Here is a 14,288-nt window from a genome sequence, read left to right on the forward strand (position 1 = left end):
CGCCAGATACTCCTGTTGAAAAGAGGAAACGTGTAAGCCATGTGACACCAGATACTGTAGCTTCTTGTAGGGGATCAGGTGACACGCACAGGACCCAGGTGGTGCTGGCTTATTCAGTAGGCTCTTCTTGGGAGGAAGGGAGTGGTCTCCCGCTGTTAGAGAGGAGCTTGTGGACCTGAGGTTTTCCACGGGGTCTGCGTGAGACCAGGCGCACTAAGTGTTGAGTGTCTCCCGCTCTCAGCTCCTTAGGCTTGTTCCTGGATAATAGGGTTTTCACTCTAGTTACAAATCTGCGTAGCCAAGACTACACTCTGATTCCAAAAGGATCTCTCACATTCGTTCAGCCAGTATTTGAGCCCCCTCTCTATACCAGGCGCTGGGGGCGCAGGGGTGAATGAGACGGTGCTGTTCTCAACAGGCGCTGCTGAACAGGGCAGTGGAGAAGTATCGTGACACAATTCAGGGAGGGGCTGCTGGCCAGCTCAGTCAGTGGGGTGTGTGCCTCTTGATCTCAGTTGTGAGTCTGAGCCCCCTGTGTGGCATAGAGTTCACTTAAAATTAAAAAAAAAACAACCCACGACAAATTTAAGGAGAGTGATTATCTTGAGAAAGGTCAGTGTTGTCAGACTGTCGGGTGGAGACCCAGAGGCCCGGAGGAGTGGATCAGTAGGAGCCTCTGTGGGCCCCTCTCAGCAGGTCGGAGTTGATCTGAAGGCCATAGGGAGCCGTTGATGGATTTTAAATAGGGGTGCTGATGTGTTCAGATTTGCATTTTAGAAAAACATACTCACTTGCTATCTTTGGAGCGAGGTGGCAGAAATCAACCATGGGTCATGCTGGCAGCCATGTGCTCGCGCCCGCTCTGCACTTTGCACACGTCACCTCATGTCCAGCTGAGTCCTATCTGTGATTTCCTGCTGTAGGCCACGTGACAGAAGTCTATCTTGTCCACCTCCACGCCAGTGTTTATGCTCTCTTCCATCGCCTCTATGGAATGTACCCCTGCAACTTCGTCTCATTTCTGCGCTCTCACTACAGTATGAAAGAGAACTTGGACACCTTTGAAGAAGTGGTCAGGGTAAGTGAAGAGCGCCCATTTGATACTCAGCGTACCGTGCACACAGCCCACGGCGGGGGCTTCCGCGTTCAGGGGTAGACAGAGTTTGAATGAAGCTCAGCGATCCCCCCGGCCCCAGCCCTGGGCAGCCGCTGGTGTGCTTTCTGCCTTTGTAGTCGTGCCTGTCCCGATGAACGTTTCATGGAAGCAGAAGCACTCCAGGGGGGGAGGGGGGGGGCGGGGGTTGTCCGGGAGTGGTAAAGCGCGTCAGGGTTCACCGGGGCTGTAGCAGGTGTCGGGGCCTTGTTCCTTTTTATTGCCGAGTAATATTCAGTATTCCGGTTGTGTGGAGAGACCACAGAAATTAAGCCTTTTGTAATTTGTCGCTCCAAATTCTTCTAGCCCATGATGGAGCATGTGCGAATTCACCCAGAATTAGTGACTGGATCCAAGGACCACGAACTGGACCCGCGAAGGTACAGAAATGAAGCTGGTGGCTCAGAATTGTACAGCCTCTCTTGACAGGTTAATCATGTGATCTAGGCAATGTGCCTGTCGAGGTATTATCTGGGAATAGAGGCCCTTCTACTTCTGGAATCACTGTGTTTTGAAGGACTGGTGCAGCTGGAACTTTGTAGGAGTCTCATGCATGTTCCTTACGAGCAGAGAACAGCTCTTTCCACAGAGTGGGGCAGGGGTGGTGCGGACGGACCTGCAGAGCCCCGGCAAAGCTCGTGGCTCGCTGGTGCCAGCGCCTGTGGGAGGCAGGCTGTGCGCCGTGCGGTTGAAGCCAGCGGATTGTGGCAGGAATGGATGTTGAGTTAGACTCCACCTGCAGAGAAGCAGGCCACTGCTGTCCTCCATGGGACCCTGAGACGTTTCTGGGTGTGCGCTCTGGAGAAATTGCACCTGGAGGCTTCCCCTTTGGGGATACCCAGCATGGGGGAGGGAGGGGTTGAGTCGAGAGCAAGCAGAGAGTGGAGTGGTGTTCTCTGCATGGAGCTGTGAGAGGCTCAGCTCCTCCCCCAGCTGTTTTCTGGCTCACAGCTCCCTCGGCAGAGGATCGAATCCTTTTTGGGGAAACCTGTCCACGGATTTGGGCATCTCCCACTGCCTGGTCCTCTCACAGCAAACCTCTCCCAGCCACGTGGAGCCTCAGTCAGCCTGCAGCCGCTTACGGGTGTGAGAGATACTGTATGTGGAGAGGGAGATGGAGCGTGCATGTAAAGTTCAATGTCACGCGAATACCCGTGCGTGACGCCACCACCTGGCGTCACAGACAAACATTCCCAGCCATCTTTCTCCCTGTTCCCTGTCCCTCTTCAGAGAAACCACTGTTCTTGCTTTTCTGTTAATCGTTCTTTCTTTTCTTTAGAGTTTTACCACACATATTGTTGGGCTTTAGAAAGCAAGTTAGGAAGCCAGGCCAGGCCAAGGACGCGGCAGTCTTGTCACCATTAGATGACGGTTTGCAGGAGACAAGAGGAAGTGTCTGAGTCTCTATGCGGGGTCTCTTGAAGGGAAGCCAGTGGGCAAGGTCATTCCCGAACGAGTCCTGAGACACCAGGCGCACGTGCAAGTTCGCACAGCTGGCAAGGCCTGTAGTGGGGTCGGCTTCTGGAAGCGCCGCCTGAACAAGCAGCCGTGGCTTGGCTCACGGCAGCGCCTTCCGGGAGCAGGTCAGGACAGAGTCCCCCCGTGGGGCTGACCCAGGCACAGAAGGGCGAGCGGGGCCTTCATCAGTGCTGAGCAGGGACGGATCGGGGCCGGGCTCATCTGCATGCCATGGCCCTCCGTTAGGCAGACAGAGCAGTGGCTGCGGGGACGACACTGGCCCTCAGTGCATGGCTTCCCTCTGCCCCCTCTGCCGTCCCCCGTGTCTCATGGCTTTTTTCTCAGATTGCTGTCATTTTCATGGAGCACACCCGTGTGGCCTGAGGGAAAGGAAGCAGTTGCCCAGCGGGGTACGGACCTCCGTTTTCGTCCCCTGCCTCTGTGGGCATTGTCCCGTCACCACCTTGCCGCCAGTGTTGCTGTCGAAATCCAAAGCTGTTCTCACTCCTCACCGGCCGTGTTGCTGTGTTTTCTCTGCGGGAGCCTGGAGAGTCTCCTCCTTGCTCTCATATTCTGACGTTTCCTGCCCAGAATCTGTTCTCGTTGTTTAATCTGGAAACTCTTATCTTGAGACCCTAGGAAATTCTCGTTAGTTATTTCGTGCTTGATTTCCTCCTGTCCATCATGTCTGTCTGTCTGGCACTGTTGGTGTGGAGACTGGGGCCTCCTAGAGTGCTTCTCTGCTGTTCTTTGCTCTTCCTGTTCCTTCTGTCTTGCTCTTTCGTTCTTTCTGAAGGTAGCTTCATCTTTAGCTTTTAATCCTGTCGTAGCTTCATTACTAGCATTGCGTGTTTAACATCTAAGAGCTTTTTACAGTTCTCCGAGTGCTGCTCCTTAATGGTAGCTGTTCTGGGTTTCAGGGCTACAGCCTCTCACGTCTTGGAGAAAGCTGAGCGTTGTTTGTTCCCTGTGTAATCCATTGACTCTTGTTCTTTTGAAGTCTTCGAGGCTTTCTGCAAAGATCTGACAGTCTGCATGCATCTGGGTAAGGAAACCGGAAAGGTCTGTTCACAGGGTGGGACTCCCCGCCTCTGAGCTTCCTGCATGTGTCCACCTGAACATCGCTTGGAAATACTGATGTCAGTATCGTGTTCCTCCTTAGCTGGTCAAGCTTTTGTGGAGAAGGGGCTTCTGCTTTCTAGCCTGGGAAGGGTCTGGCTGCCGCTGAGGGGAAGAGGCTGGTGGTGGAGGGGCTGGTGTTCTCAGCGTTTAGAGTGGACACACTCAGTTCCCTTGTTTGAGTGGTACTCACACCCTCAACTATTTCTGGAGTAGCTCAGTCCCGAAACTCTGTTGTACTGTCTCCAGAGAATAGCCCAGATTTCTGCTGCCCGGGAGCATAGAGTCGGGGCGGGGACCTTGGGGCTCTAACTGCCCCTCAAATAGTTTTCACCTTGTCATCCCGATGCTAACTGGCCTATCTACCTGTCGCTCTTCTCCAGTTCCAGAAGGACTGATGTGTAAAAATTCTTTACCTTTTTAAGGATTCTGCAGTACAAGTCAGGTTGAGTTTTAGCTTCAATATGTTGGGAGCTTAGGCTTCTGCTTTCGCAGGTTTGCGGCATTCGTTACCTCTGGGCCATCTGCCTTCCGGTTTCAGGAACCTATAGTGCTGCTCGTTCTTCTCCTTCTCGTAGGTTTCTATTTAAAAAGAAACAAATCCTTACTATAGGCTTGGTGGGTTTGGGAGGTGGTACAGTTGGAGGAGTATGTCCCGTCTAGGCTATGAACTTGGAAGTCTCCCATCTAGGCTATGAACTTGAAGTCTCCCTGGCCGGCTTAGCCTTGCTCCCCTCGGGTAGGCAGGGGCCATCTGGATTTTGGAGAAAGCTCTAACACAAAAGACAAGAGACCAGCCTAAAGAGAGAAGCTGCTAGAAAGGAACTGCGGTGATACAGGGATGTAGTAGGCACTGAGATGAGGCCTTTGAGCCCATGGAGAGGTCCGAGCGCCACGGAGGGGAACATTCAGAGACCAGAGAAAGAGCTCTTGATATGAAAAACGAGAGCTACAGAAAATACTTCGACAAAAGACCTGAAAGATAGAGTTTAGAGTGTCTCAGAAAGCAGAATCAAAGAATAGAGAAGAGTATTCTGAGCAGAAAAATACTTAAAATAACCATTCCAGGAAGTCAAACATGCCATGAAAAAACAGTTTTAAAAAGAGAGGAGAAAATTTTTGTGGGATAAGAAAGTGTAAAAGACATAGTAGAAGAAAATTTCCAGTACAAGCTCAGATAATACAGGGAAATCTAACTATGCAGGGATTGCCGGACACACATTTCCAGATCGGAGGGGCTCACCCAGCTCTACCAGTGAGAATGAATGCCCCCAGTCTCAGTGTGCTGAACTTCAGGACACTGGGGACGAAACTTTCAGAGAGAGAAAACACCAGAATGCGTAATAAGGATCAGGTCGGAATGGTATTGGCTTCTGAGACTAATTGAGACTACAGGGTTTTCAACTTAGAATTCTAGCCCCAGCCAAACTGCCTGTCAAGTGCGATACTTTTAGCCGTGCAAGGGCTCCAGTTTACCTCCCACGTCCCCGTCCTCAGCTGACTTCTGGAGCATGTGTTCCATCAAAAGGAGAGTAAGATCAGGGGAGACACAGAGTCCAGGAAACGAGGGGACCTGACTTAGGATCGTGGTCAAGGGAAGAGTTGGGTAACAGTGCATGGCAGTGCTAAGAGCACCCAGTCTCAACGGATGTGGGAGAGCAAGGGCTCCAGAACGGAGCTATTTAGAGGGTAATAATTCTGGCAGATTATTTGCATATCGTTATGTAAAAATTATATTAGGCATTGTTTCAGAGCTGTTAGAGTAAATTTAGGAGGAATTATAATAGACACACAGAAGACTGAGGAAGAGAAACAGAAAAATCCAAACTCTGGGACAAACTAAGGCGAACAGAAAGGGAAGTCTCGTGTTAGGCTGCTTGGCTCACACGCAGTACTTACCTAGTCCTAATAATCGTTGGAAACCGATTTTGAGAATAAACCAATGCATGACACGCATGTATGGAGAGCATTAGGGAGGAGGGCAAAGGATATACTGCAGCGGCCTACATCCTCACCTCCTGTAATAGGAAGTTAGGTGGTGTGTGGTCTGTACATCAGGATGTTCAGAGCGTAGAGCATATTCTTCAGAAACATGCAGGCAGGGCACCAGTTCAGCCGGCAGAATCCGGAGCAGCTGCCCAAGTGGTTGAGGGCCGTGGCCTGGGAGGGACCTTTTAATTCCGTGTTGACTTTTGAAACTCCCGTATTTCACCGAAGGTAGGATGCCATGGGTACTTCTGTTTCATGTTCGCCTGAGAAAGAAAAATAACGCCACAAAAACGAACCCCCAGCCGATGAGATTTTACTTCCCAGTTTCAGGGAGATTACTCTATGGAGAGTCCCTTTAAGAATGAGGAAATACTGTACGTGAATGTGGTCCAGATTAAGTCAGACATCTGAACGTATTCCTACTGTATTATGATTCTCACTTCCATCTCTAAAATCAGTGTTCTTACATAAGTGTCCCGGCCCTTGTTCTCACTCCATCCCTTGCCGCTCATGCTGAGAACACATCAGGCGGAAGCGGCTGCCCATACGCACAGATACCACGAGCGGTGAGCACCCGCGGAGACCAGATGTGTGGCACTGACCTTGAACGGCTTTCCTCTTAGGGATGCTGCCCACGCCCTGGACTCTTGTTCTGTATTTGAGATCCCACTTTCAGCGTCTCAGATTGAAGAACATTCTAGAACAGTTGTGTAGTAGCAGGTGTTTTGTTGGGGGAAACCCATGGAGTGCCCTTAGCGCTGGGCTGCTTTTCTGTAAGGTTTGGAACGTGAAGATAAGAGTCTTCCCAGATCACTACTTACTTAGGAACCTGCAGAGTGAAATGATGGAGTCTGTAAGGAAGTTTATACCTGAGCAGGTGCATGCTGTATTAACTGTTAGGGCTTTGTAGAACATTTGGCGAATGTTGAACGGGTGGAAAGGGGAGAGACTGTCACCCCTGACTTCAGTGCTTTTGGTTGGAGTACTTAGTGTGGTCGGTCCATTGCTTTGTGGGCGTATCTCTGAGTAGTTTTGAATCCCTTCTTCATTTAAGCTCATACCCTGATTATCTTACGTCACCAAATCCTTGAAAACATGATTTTTCCATTCGGCTTTAGGAAGGTATAGTTTACATACACTAAGATTCGTCAGTTTTGCTAAGTTCTGACAAAAGTCACAGTCAACGGTAACGAATGTTTCATCGCCCACAAGGTTCTTTTGTGTCCTTTGTGGTCAGTGTCCTTCCCGACTCTTGGCAGCCATTGACATGCCGAAAGCATGCGTTTTCATGATGGTATAATTTTTCTTTCTAGAATATATCCTCTTGGTTTGACTTTGAGTTCTTTCTTTCTTTCTTTCCTTCTTCCCTCCTTCCCTCCTTCCTTCCATAAGCTGTGCTGAACGTTGTTGTGCGTCCTGTTGTGTGCTGATGTCCATAAGCTAAAGCCTAGAGGTAGAACCGTGGATCATGTGACAGGAATTTTTGGATGATCTTAAACACGTTCTTGTGGGCATCCTCTAGGTTTGAGTCTTTCTGTGCCTTATTTCCAGTCTAGAGATGGATTAGAACTCCCCAGGCCTTGATAGGTGACCCCAAATCGGCCTCTGCTCCCTGGGAGTTTCCAGGTCTCCCTGTTCTTTGGTTTCCTTTGTTCCGAGGGAGCTTTCCCTCTGGCGACTGTTCTGTGTAGTTTGTTCTCTTGTGAGGCTATTTCTAGTCTTTTGTTGATGATTTTTTGGTTTCAGATTAGTTTCTGATAATCTGATGTAATCATTTTATTTTTTTAAAAATGTTTTGGAAGTTATTTCTTAGTGTTTATTTTTGAGAGAGAGAGAGAGAATGAACTGGGGAGGGAAGGAGAGAGAGAGAGAGAGAGAGAGAGAGAGAGAGAAAGGAAGGGAGGGAGGGAAGGAGGGAGGGAGAGAAACACAGAATCAGAAGCAGGCTCCAGGCTCAGAGCTGTCAGCACAGAGCCGGACGTGGGGCTTGAACTCATGAACCGTGAAATCATAACCTGAGCCAAAGTCACTTAAGTGACTGAGCCCCCCAGGTGCCCCTGATGTAACCATTTTAAATAGGGAGGACATAGGCTGACTCTTAGTGTATCAGTACTGTTTAATCCTTGGGCCGGCGTGCTCCAGCCTCATCCTGGGCTGGGCCTTGTTCTGTGCCCGGCCCCAAGTTAGCATTCTTTTTTTTTTTTTTTTTAATTTTTTATTTTTTTAATTTATTTCTAGGAGAGAGAGGGAGAGACAGCATGAGCAGGGGAGGGTCAGAGAGAGAGGGAGTCACAGACTGAAACAGGCTCCAGGCTCTGAGCTGGCAGTCAGCACCGAGCCTGACGCAGGGCTCGAACCCACAAACCGCGAGATCATGACCTGAGCGAAAGTCGGACGCTTAACCGACTAAGCCACCCAGGCGCCCCCCAAGTTAGCATTCTTAAGTCTTCAGTTGTTTGATTAAGTGGATTGTACCTTGCATTTCTTATCTTCTGTTGCCTTCTCCAGGTGGAAGAGATTAGAAACACACGATGTTGTAATAGAGTGTGCCAAAATCTCTCTGGACCCCACAGAAGCCTCGTATGAAGACGGTGGTGACTCTGTGTCCCCCCAGGTGTCAGCACGCTTTCCTCATCGTGCGGCTGATATGGCCGCCAGCCCTTACATCGACACGCAGAATAGCTGTGGTAAGGGTGACTTCGGTTCTTACTGCTTTACAGCTTTGTCTCTGGAAAGCACTGTTGATTTTTGTCAACTTCATTTTCTTATCCTGGAATAAGACTTCACTTCAGCTCCTAGGAACGGTTTCCCAAATACTTAAAATTAGAATTCGCCTCCAGTTTGTCCTGATTAATTCCTCTTTCACATTTAAAAAATAAAAAATTTATTTTGATGTTTTATTTATTTCTGAGAGAGAGAAAGAGACAGCATGAGCAGGGGAGGGTCAGAGAGAGAGGGAGACACAGAATCAGAAGCAGGCTCCTGGCTCTGAGCTAGCTGTCAGCATAGAGCCCAACGCAGGGCTTGAACCCAGAAACCATGAGATCATGACCTGAGCCGAAGTTGGCCACCTAGCCGACTGAGCCACCCAGGCACCCCTCCTTTTTCACATTTAATTTAAGAGCCCCGCATCCTTGATCTCTTGTATCTCCTACCTGACAGTTTGCCAGCAGACTTGGGGGTGGGTTTCTAACATGTTTCTGAAAAGGAAAAGGAAAATGGACTCAAATATTCGACTTCCAGGCAGGGAATCTTCCTATGTTACTGGCAGTTGCAGTGAGGCCCTCCGGGCTGTGGCCCTGACCCAGTTCCAGTGAATCTGGACAATGTAGAATTGGTTTCTAGAAAAGGCAGGCTTATCTGTAGACAGTACCTGTTACAGGCATCATCCAGGCTGCGCTTTATCAAGGTGTCTGAAGCTTCCCTGGATGTCAGAGGTAACTGAACTTCATTTCCAAAGAGCATTTAAAGAGCTGTGCAAACGTCACTTCGTCCCTGGGGCCTTGGGAGTCCCCTCAGTTTTTTTTTCTTTAAATATGGATCTTATCTAATGGTTTAAAATGCTGTAATTTTTTTCCTTCCAGAATAATCTAAAATCACACACTAACCTATCGTGCTCTTGCTCTTTCATTTTAGGGAGTGCTACCTCGACCCCTTATTCCAGCTCTCGGCTGACATTGTTACACACGCCCGGGCAGCCACCTCAGGCTCTGAGTCCCCCGTCCACACGACTGTTGACTGAGCCGCCACAAGTATGGTGTTACGGAGCGTGTCTGCTCACTTCTCCGCTCACGGGCGAAGCTGCCTGTTGGGGTCGGGGTTTAGCATATGATTGGGAAGCTGATACTGCTGATTTTAGGAGCTGTTTTCACAGATGTGTGGTGTTAGGGAAGTCAGTTACCACTTGGGTTTCTCTTGGAGTGTAAACTTACAGAACGCATCTTGTCTCCTCATAGAGCTTCTATAAGATGCCTTTTTCTGTTTGGTCTGGGATATAAGGCTTGGGGATGATCTGACACTGGTTTCTCATTGCTGACATGCCCTGTTAACTTCCCAGGCTACTCTCTGGAGCCCATCTATGGTCTGTGGTATGACCACTCCTCCAACTTCTCCTGGAAACGTCCCACCTGATCTGTCACACCCTTACAGCAAAGTCTTTGGTACAACTGGTATGTGTGCCTGAGGTGGGACTCGGTAGGTTGGTCTGGGCCCGCTGGGTAGGAAAAGGGACTGTGTCTTAGGTCTGATATTGAGTCTGGGCTGCTGGCGGTACTAAACCTGTTGTTGTTTTGTTTTGTGTTTTTTTTTGGGGGGGGTTGTGAATGGGAAGGGAAATAACTAGGAGTCTCCTGGTGTGGGGCTCAAACTTGAGAACCATGAGTTCATGACCTGAGCTGAAGTCAGACACTTAACTGACTGAGCCACCCAGGCGCCCCAGTAAACCTGTTTTTGACACTTGATGCAAACCTTGGGGCTTTGAGAACATAGAAGGTGAAGCAATAAAAAAAAAAAAAACCAACGAAACAATAGAACAAAAAAATCTCTAGATCCCTAGAAAGTTAAGTCTAGCAGCTTTCTTCAGTCCAAGCAGGTGGAAGAAATTTGGAGTTTTCTTTTTTTTTTAAATTTTTTAAATTTTTTAATTTATTTCTGAGAAAGAGAGAGAGAGACAGCATGAGCAGGGGAGGCTCAGAGCGAGAGGGAGATACAGAATCCGAAACAGGCTCCAGGGCCTGAGCTGGCTGTCAGCACAGAGCCTCACGCGGGGCTCGAACCCACGAACCGTGAGATCATGACCTGAGTTGAAGTCGGACACTTAACCGACTGAGCCACCCAGGCACCCCAAATTCGGAGTTTTCTAAGAGGCTTAGTGATGCTGTGTATGTCGTCTGTGAGCAGGTGGAAAAGGGACTCCTCTGGGAACCCCAGCAACTTCTCCTCCTCCCGCCCCACTCTGCCACCCAGACGACTACGTGCACCCCTCCGTCCTGCAGACCACGGCCACACCTCCCAGGAAGGTATGCTCGCGCCTGCCTGCGGTCCCTCTGGCTGTGCACGGTGACCCACGGGCAGCCCTGCCTTGGGAAGGAAGCTTGTTATGGCAGATGGAGGAGTTCGGACCTGAGACATGATGGGTTTGGATCAGAACAACTGCGAATAGGCCAACCAGCAGCTCTCGTGTTGTGATCTGCTGACCCCCTGGGCCCCAGAACCCTTTTCAGGGACCCAGTAGATCGACCGCCTTCACAGTAATACTAACCTGCTCTGCCCTCCCTACCTGGTTGGCATTTGCCCTCGTGTGCAGAACGGTGGGTGGGGAACGGCTGGCCTATGGCACAAATGAGGGCGGCACCAGCCATGTTTCTTCAGTTTAGCAGGAGGAAAGATAAAAAATCAAAAACACCAGTTCCTTAAGAGTTTTAATAGAAAGGAACAAAAATGGTTAACTTTGTGACAGCATAGCCCTCGAGACCATGTATGTTTACGATTGTCTGAGAGAGAACACGAGCTACTTTGCAGGCACCGGTGTGGTGGCTGCTGGACCAGCTGCGATTTTTGTGGGGCACCGGTTTTATTTGAAGAAACGATTGACTGACAGACAGACTACAGTTATTTAGACCTGAGTAGAAGACAGGCCATTGATTGCGTGACCAGCTGAGCCTGTCACTTCAAAATAGATGATGGGCAGTCTTTGTCGCCAGTGATAAAATTTGAACGCAGTATGAAGGGCCGTGTGCCATGGCTCCAGAGCCCACTCTCTGCCTAACCTGCAGGAATGAGTGTGTCAGGTTTTGGTGTGATTTGAAAGATTAAGTATTCGCATAACTACTTAACCTGAGGCCTCAGCAATGTGGCCAGAGTAGCGCATTGCAGGGCTGCGAGGAGAGGCAGGCAGGGGAGTCCAGCTCTCCCCATCCCTGTACAGAAGAGCTGCCAACAGACAATACTTCCATTCTTCTTCCTCGATTTTCTGTGTGTTGGGAACTATAGGCCCGTTTCATAAAAGATTGTGTCATCTGTGTTTACATGTGAAGGGTTTGCTCTTTTTCAGTGAATTAGTAAGTGTTTTTAAAATTTCTGTTTCGATTTCTAATACGGTGACTATCAATAGATAGAACCCCATAAAAAAAAGCTCATGGACTCTCAATTTTTAAGACTCTAAAGGCACCCTGACACCAAACACTTTGAAAACCACTGAGTTAAGCTTTAAACTCCTTTCTAACGTGTTAAAGTTTCAGAGTTTTAGGGCATTTTTCTTACATAAGAGAACATGTACATAGTTTTCTGCCTTGTCATGTGAACGGTGCCTGTCTTTTTAGGAAGAGAGAACGGATTCATCAAGGCCCTGTCTACACAGACAACACCATCTCCCGAACGACAGAGGATTAGGTAAGGTCTCTAGCTAATGCTAGACCTTGCTTGTCTCCTCTTGGGTTAGATGTGGAAACCAAAAAATTCTGGAACAACCACACAACGGTGAAGCCCAGAGATAATTCTAAAAACCGATATAGGGGTGCTTGGGTGGCTCAGTTGGTTAGGCGTCCGACTTTGGCTCAGGTCATGATCTCAGGGTTTGTGGATTTGAGCCCCACATTGGGCTCTGCACTGACAGCTCAGAGCCCAGAGCCTGTTTCAGATTCTGTATCTCCCTCTCTCTCTGACCCTCCCCTGCTCTCATACTGTCTCTCTCTCTCTCTCAGAAATAAATAAAACATTAAAAAATTAAAAAATAATAAAAAATATAAATAAAAAATAAAAACAGATTTAATAATAACATCCAAAAAAGTGCTTTTAAGCTATTGCGGTGAAGTACCTGCATTTTGCGCCAGTCAGACTGGTTTCATCTGTTCTCCGAGACCTTAAGAATGGAGGATTTTAGGGGTGCCCGGGTGGCTTACTTAGTTAAGCATCCAGTTCTTGGTTTCAGCTCAGGTCATGATCTCACAGTTCGTGAATTTGAGCCCCTCGTCAGGCTCTGTGCTGACAGCGCGGAGCCTGCTTAGGATTCTCTCTCTCCTTCTCTCTGCCCCTCCCCCACTTTCTTTCCAAATAAATAAAACTAAAAAAAAGAATGGAGGATTTTATTTTCTGTGGAATTAATTTTCCGTACCCTTAATTAGACTCTTTATCATTCTTTCCCTTTCTGGAGTAGCTCGAGGGGGAGCCCCGTCAAGCCCTCCTCCACGCCCTCGGCAGGGAGAACGCTGTGGTGCCAGCTGCTGCGCTGCGATCAGCGTTACGCTTGTGAGATGACCCGCGTATTTCTTTGACTTGTGCTGTTTTTGTTTCTCCTTAGAAGAACTCTCTGGTGGCAAAGGTTCTGTCACTCTCAGTGACCTTCCCGGGTTTTTAGGTGACCTGGCTTCGGAAGAAGATAGTGTTGAGAAAGATAAAGAAGAAGGTGAGGTGTGGGATTCTGGGCCGGGACGAGATGGCCATGCGATGACAAAGCCCTGGTCGTGCCCTAAAACTGGGATTTAGTGTTGATGCCCCCAGGCTTGCTTGGCTTCTCTTCTCTTGGGGTGGGGGGTAGAGGATGGGAGTTTCGTTCTGGGTCCTAGGCAGGTACAGGGATGCCGCAATTATGTGTTGCTCCGGGAGGCACTTGGCGTCACACGGCCCCGCACTGCCTGCCCAGCCCCGCCCAGATGGCCTGTTTACCGTGGTGTCTCTTGTCTGCCTCCCTCCTCTCAGCGGCAATATCGAAAGAGCTCTCTGAGATCACCACGGCCGACGCCGAGCTCCTGGTTCCTCGAGGAGGCTTCGACTCTCCTTTCTACCGGGACAGTCTCCCGGGCTGCCCTCGGAAGACCCACTCGGCCGCCTCCGGTGCTCAGGGTGCCAGTGTGAACCCTGAGCCTTTAAACTCCTCCCTGGACAAGCTTGGGCCCGACACACCAAAGCAAGCCTTCACTCCCATCGACCTGCCCTGCGGAGGCGCCAGCGACAGCCCTGCTGGCACCAGGGAGCATCAGACTCCGCTGGAGACCAGCATCCTCACCCCCAGCCCCTGTAAAATCCCACCTCAGAGGGGAGTGGGCTTTGGACGGGGGCAGCCTCCCCCTTACGATCATCTTTTTGAGGTGGCATTGCCAAAGACCGCCCATCATTTTGTCAGCAAGAAGACCAAGGAACTGTTAAAGAAGGCAAAAGGAAACACAGAGGAAGACTACCCACCCTCTGCCTCCCCCGTGGAAGTGCTGGATAGGCTGATTCAGCAGGGAGCGGACGCACACAGCAAGGAGCTCAGCAAGTAAGTTCCGGGCGCCACGCTCTTTCCCTTTCGGTGTTCAGTTGTGTTCTCAAACGCAGGAGGTCAGGCACGGACACGGGAATCGTTCCCCGAGCTCACGGAGCAAGCCGCCTCCCCCGTGTCGGTCAGGTGCCCTTCGAGTCTGGTGCCTTTGCGCGCGCGTGACTGGGCTGTGTCTGCACACACTGGACCGCGGTGGTCCCGGGGATGCTGACCCGCGCCACTGTACCGGGAAGAAGCTCAGATGCGCTCATGGCGGCTCCGAAAATTGGAGGAGGTTGTGGCATTCAAGTGGCACAGGGATATTTGTCCCGG

At 49.9% G+C, this 14,288-nt stretch overlaps 1 protein-coding gene across 5 annotated transcripts in view; it reads left to right on the top strand.

Moving 5' to 3' along the window:
- Window positions 1-14,288, top strand: part of TSC1 (TSC complex subunit 1) — a 47,038-nt gene that overhangs the window by 23,657 nt on the left and 9,093 nt on the right. For 3 of the 5 annotated variants that reach the window (XM_039229692.1, XM_039229693.1, XM_039229694.1), the window contains 9 exons: window positions 924-1,078; window positions 1,460-1,533; window positions 8,228-8,406; window positions 9,356-9,471; window positions 9,777-9,888; window positions 10,619-10,737; window positions 12,040-12,109; window positions 13,017-13,121; window positions 13,415-13,973. In XM_039229692.1, coding sequence (XP_039085623.1) covers window positions 924-1,078; window positions 1,460-1,533; window positions 8,228-8,406; window positions 9,356-9,471; window positions 9,777-9,888; window positions 10,619-10,737; window positions 12,040-12,109; window positions 13,017-13,121; window positions 13,415-13,973 — 1,489 coding nt within the window. The remainder of the gene's footprint in view (window positions 1-923; window positions 1,079-1,459; window positions 1,534-8,227; window positions 8,407-9,355; window positions 9,472-9,776; window positions 9,889-10,618; window positions 10,738-12,039; window positions 12,110-13,016; window positions 13,122-13,414; window positions 13,974-14,288) is intronic. The other 2 variants (XM_039229695.1, XM_039229696.1) reach the window with 2 other exon arrangements.

The sequence above is a fragment of the Hyaena hyaena genome, unplaced genomic scaffold (genome assembly GCF_003009895.1).
Source record: "Hyaena hyaena isolate Hyena2069 unplaced genomic scaffold, ASM300989v1 scaffold_38, whole genome shotgun sequence".
NCBI classification, from domain to species: Eukaryota; Metazoa; Chordata; class Mammalia; order Carnivora; family Hyaenidae; genus Hyaena; species Hyaena hyaena.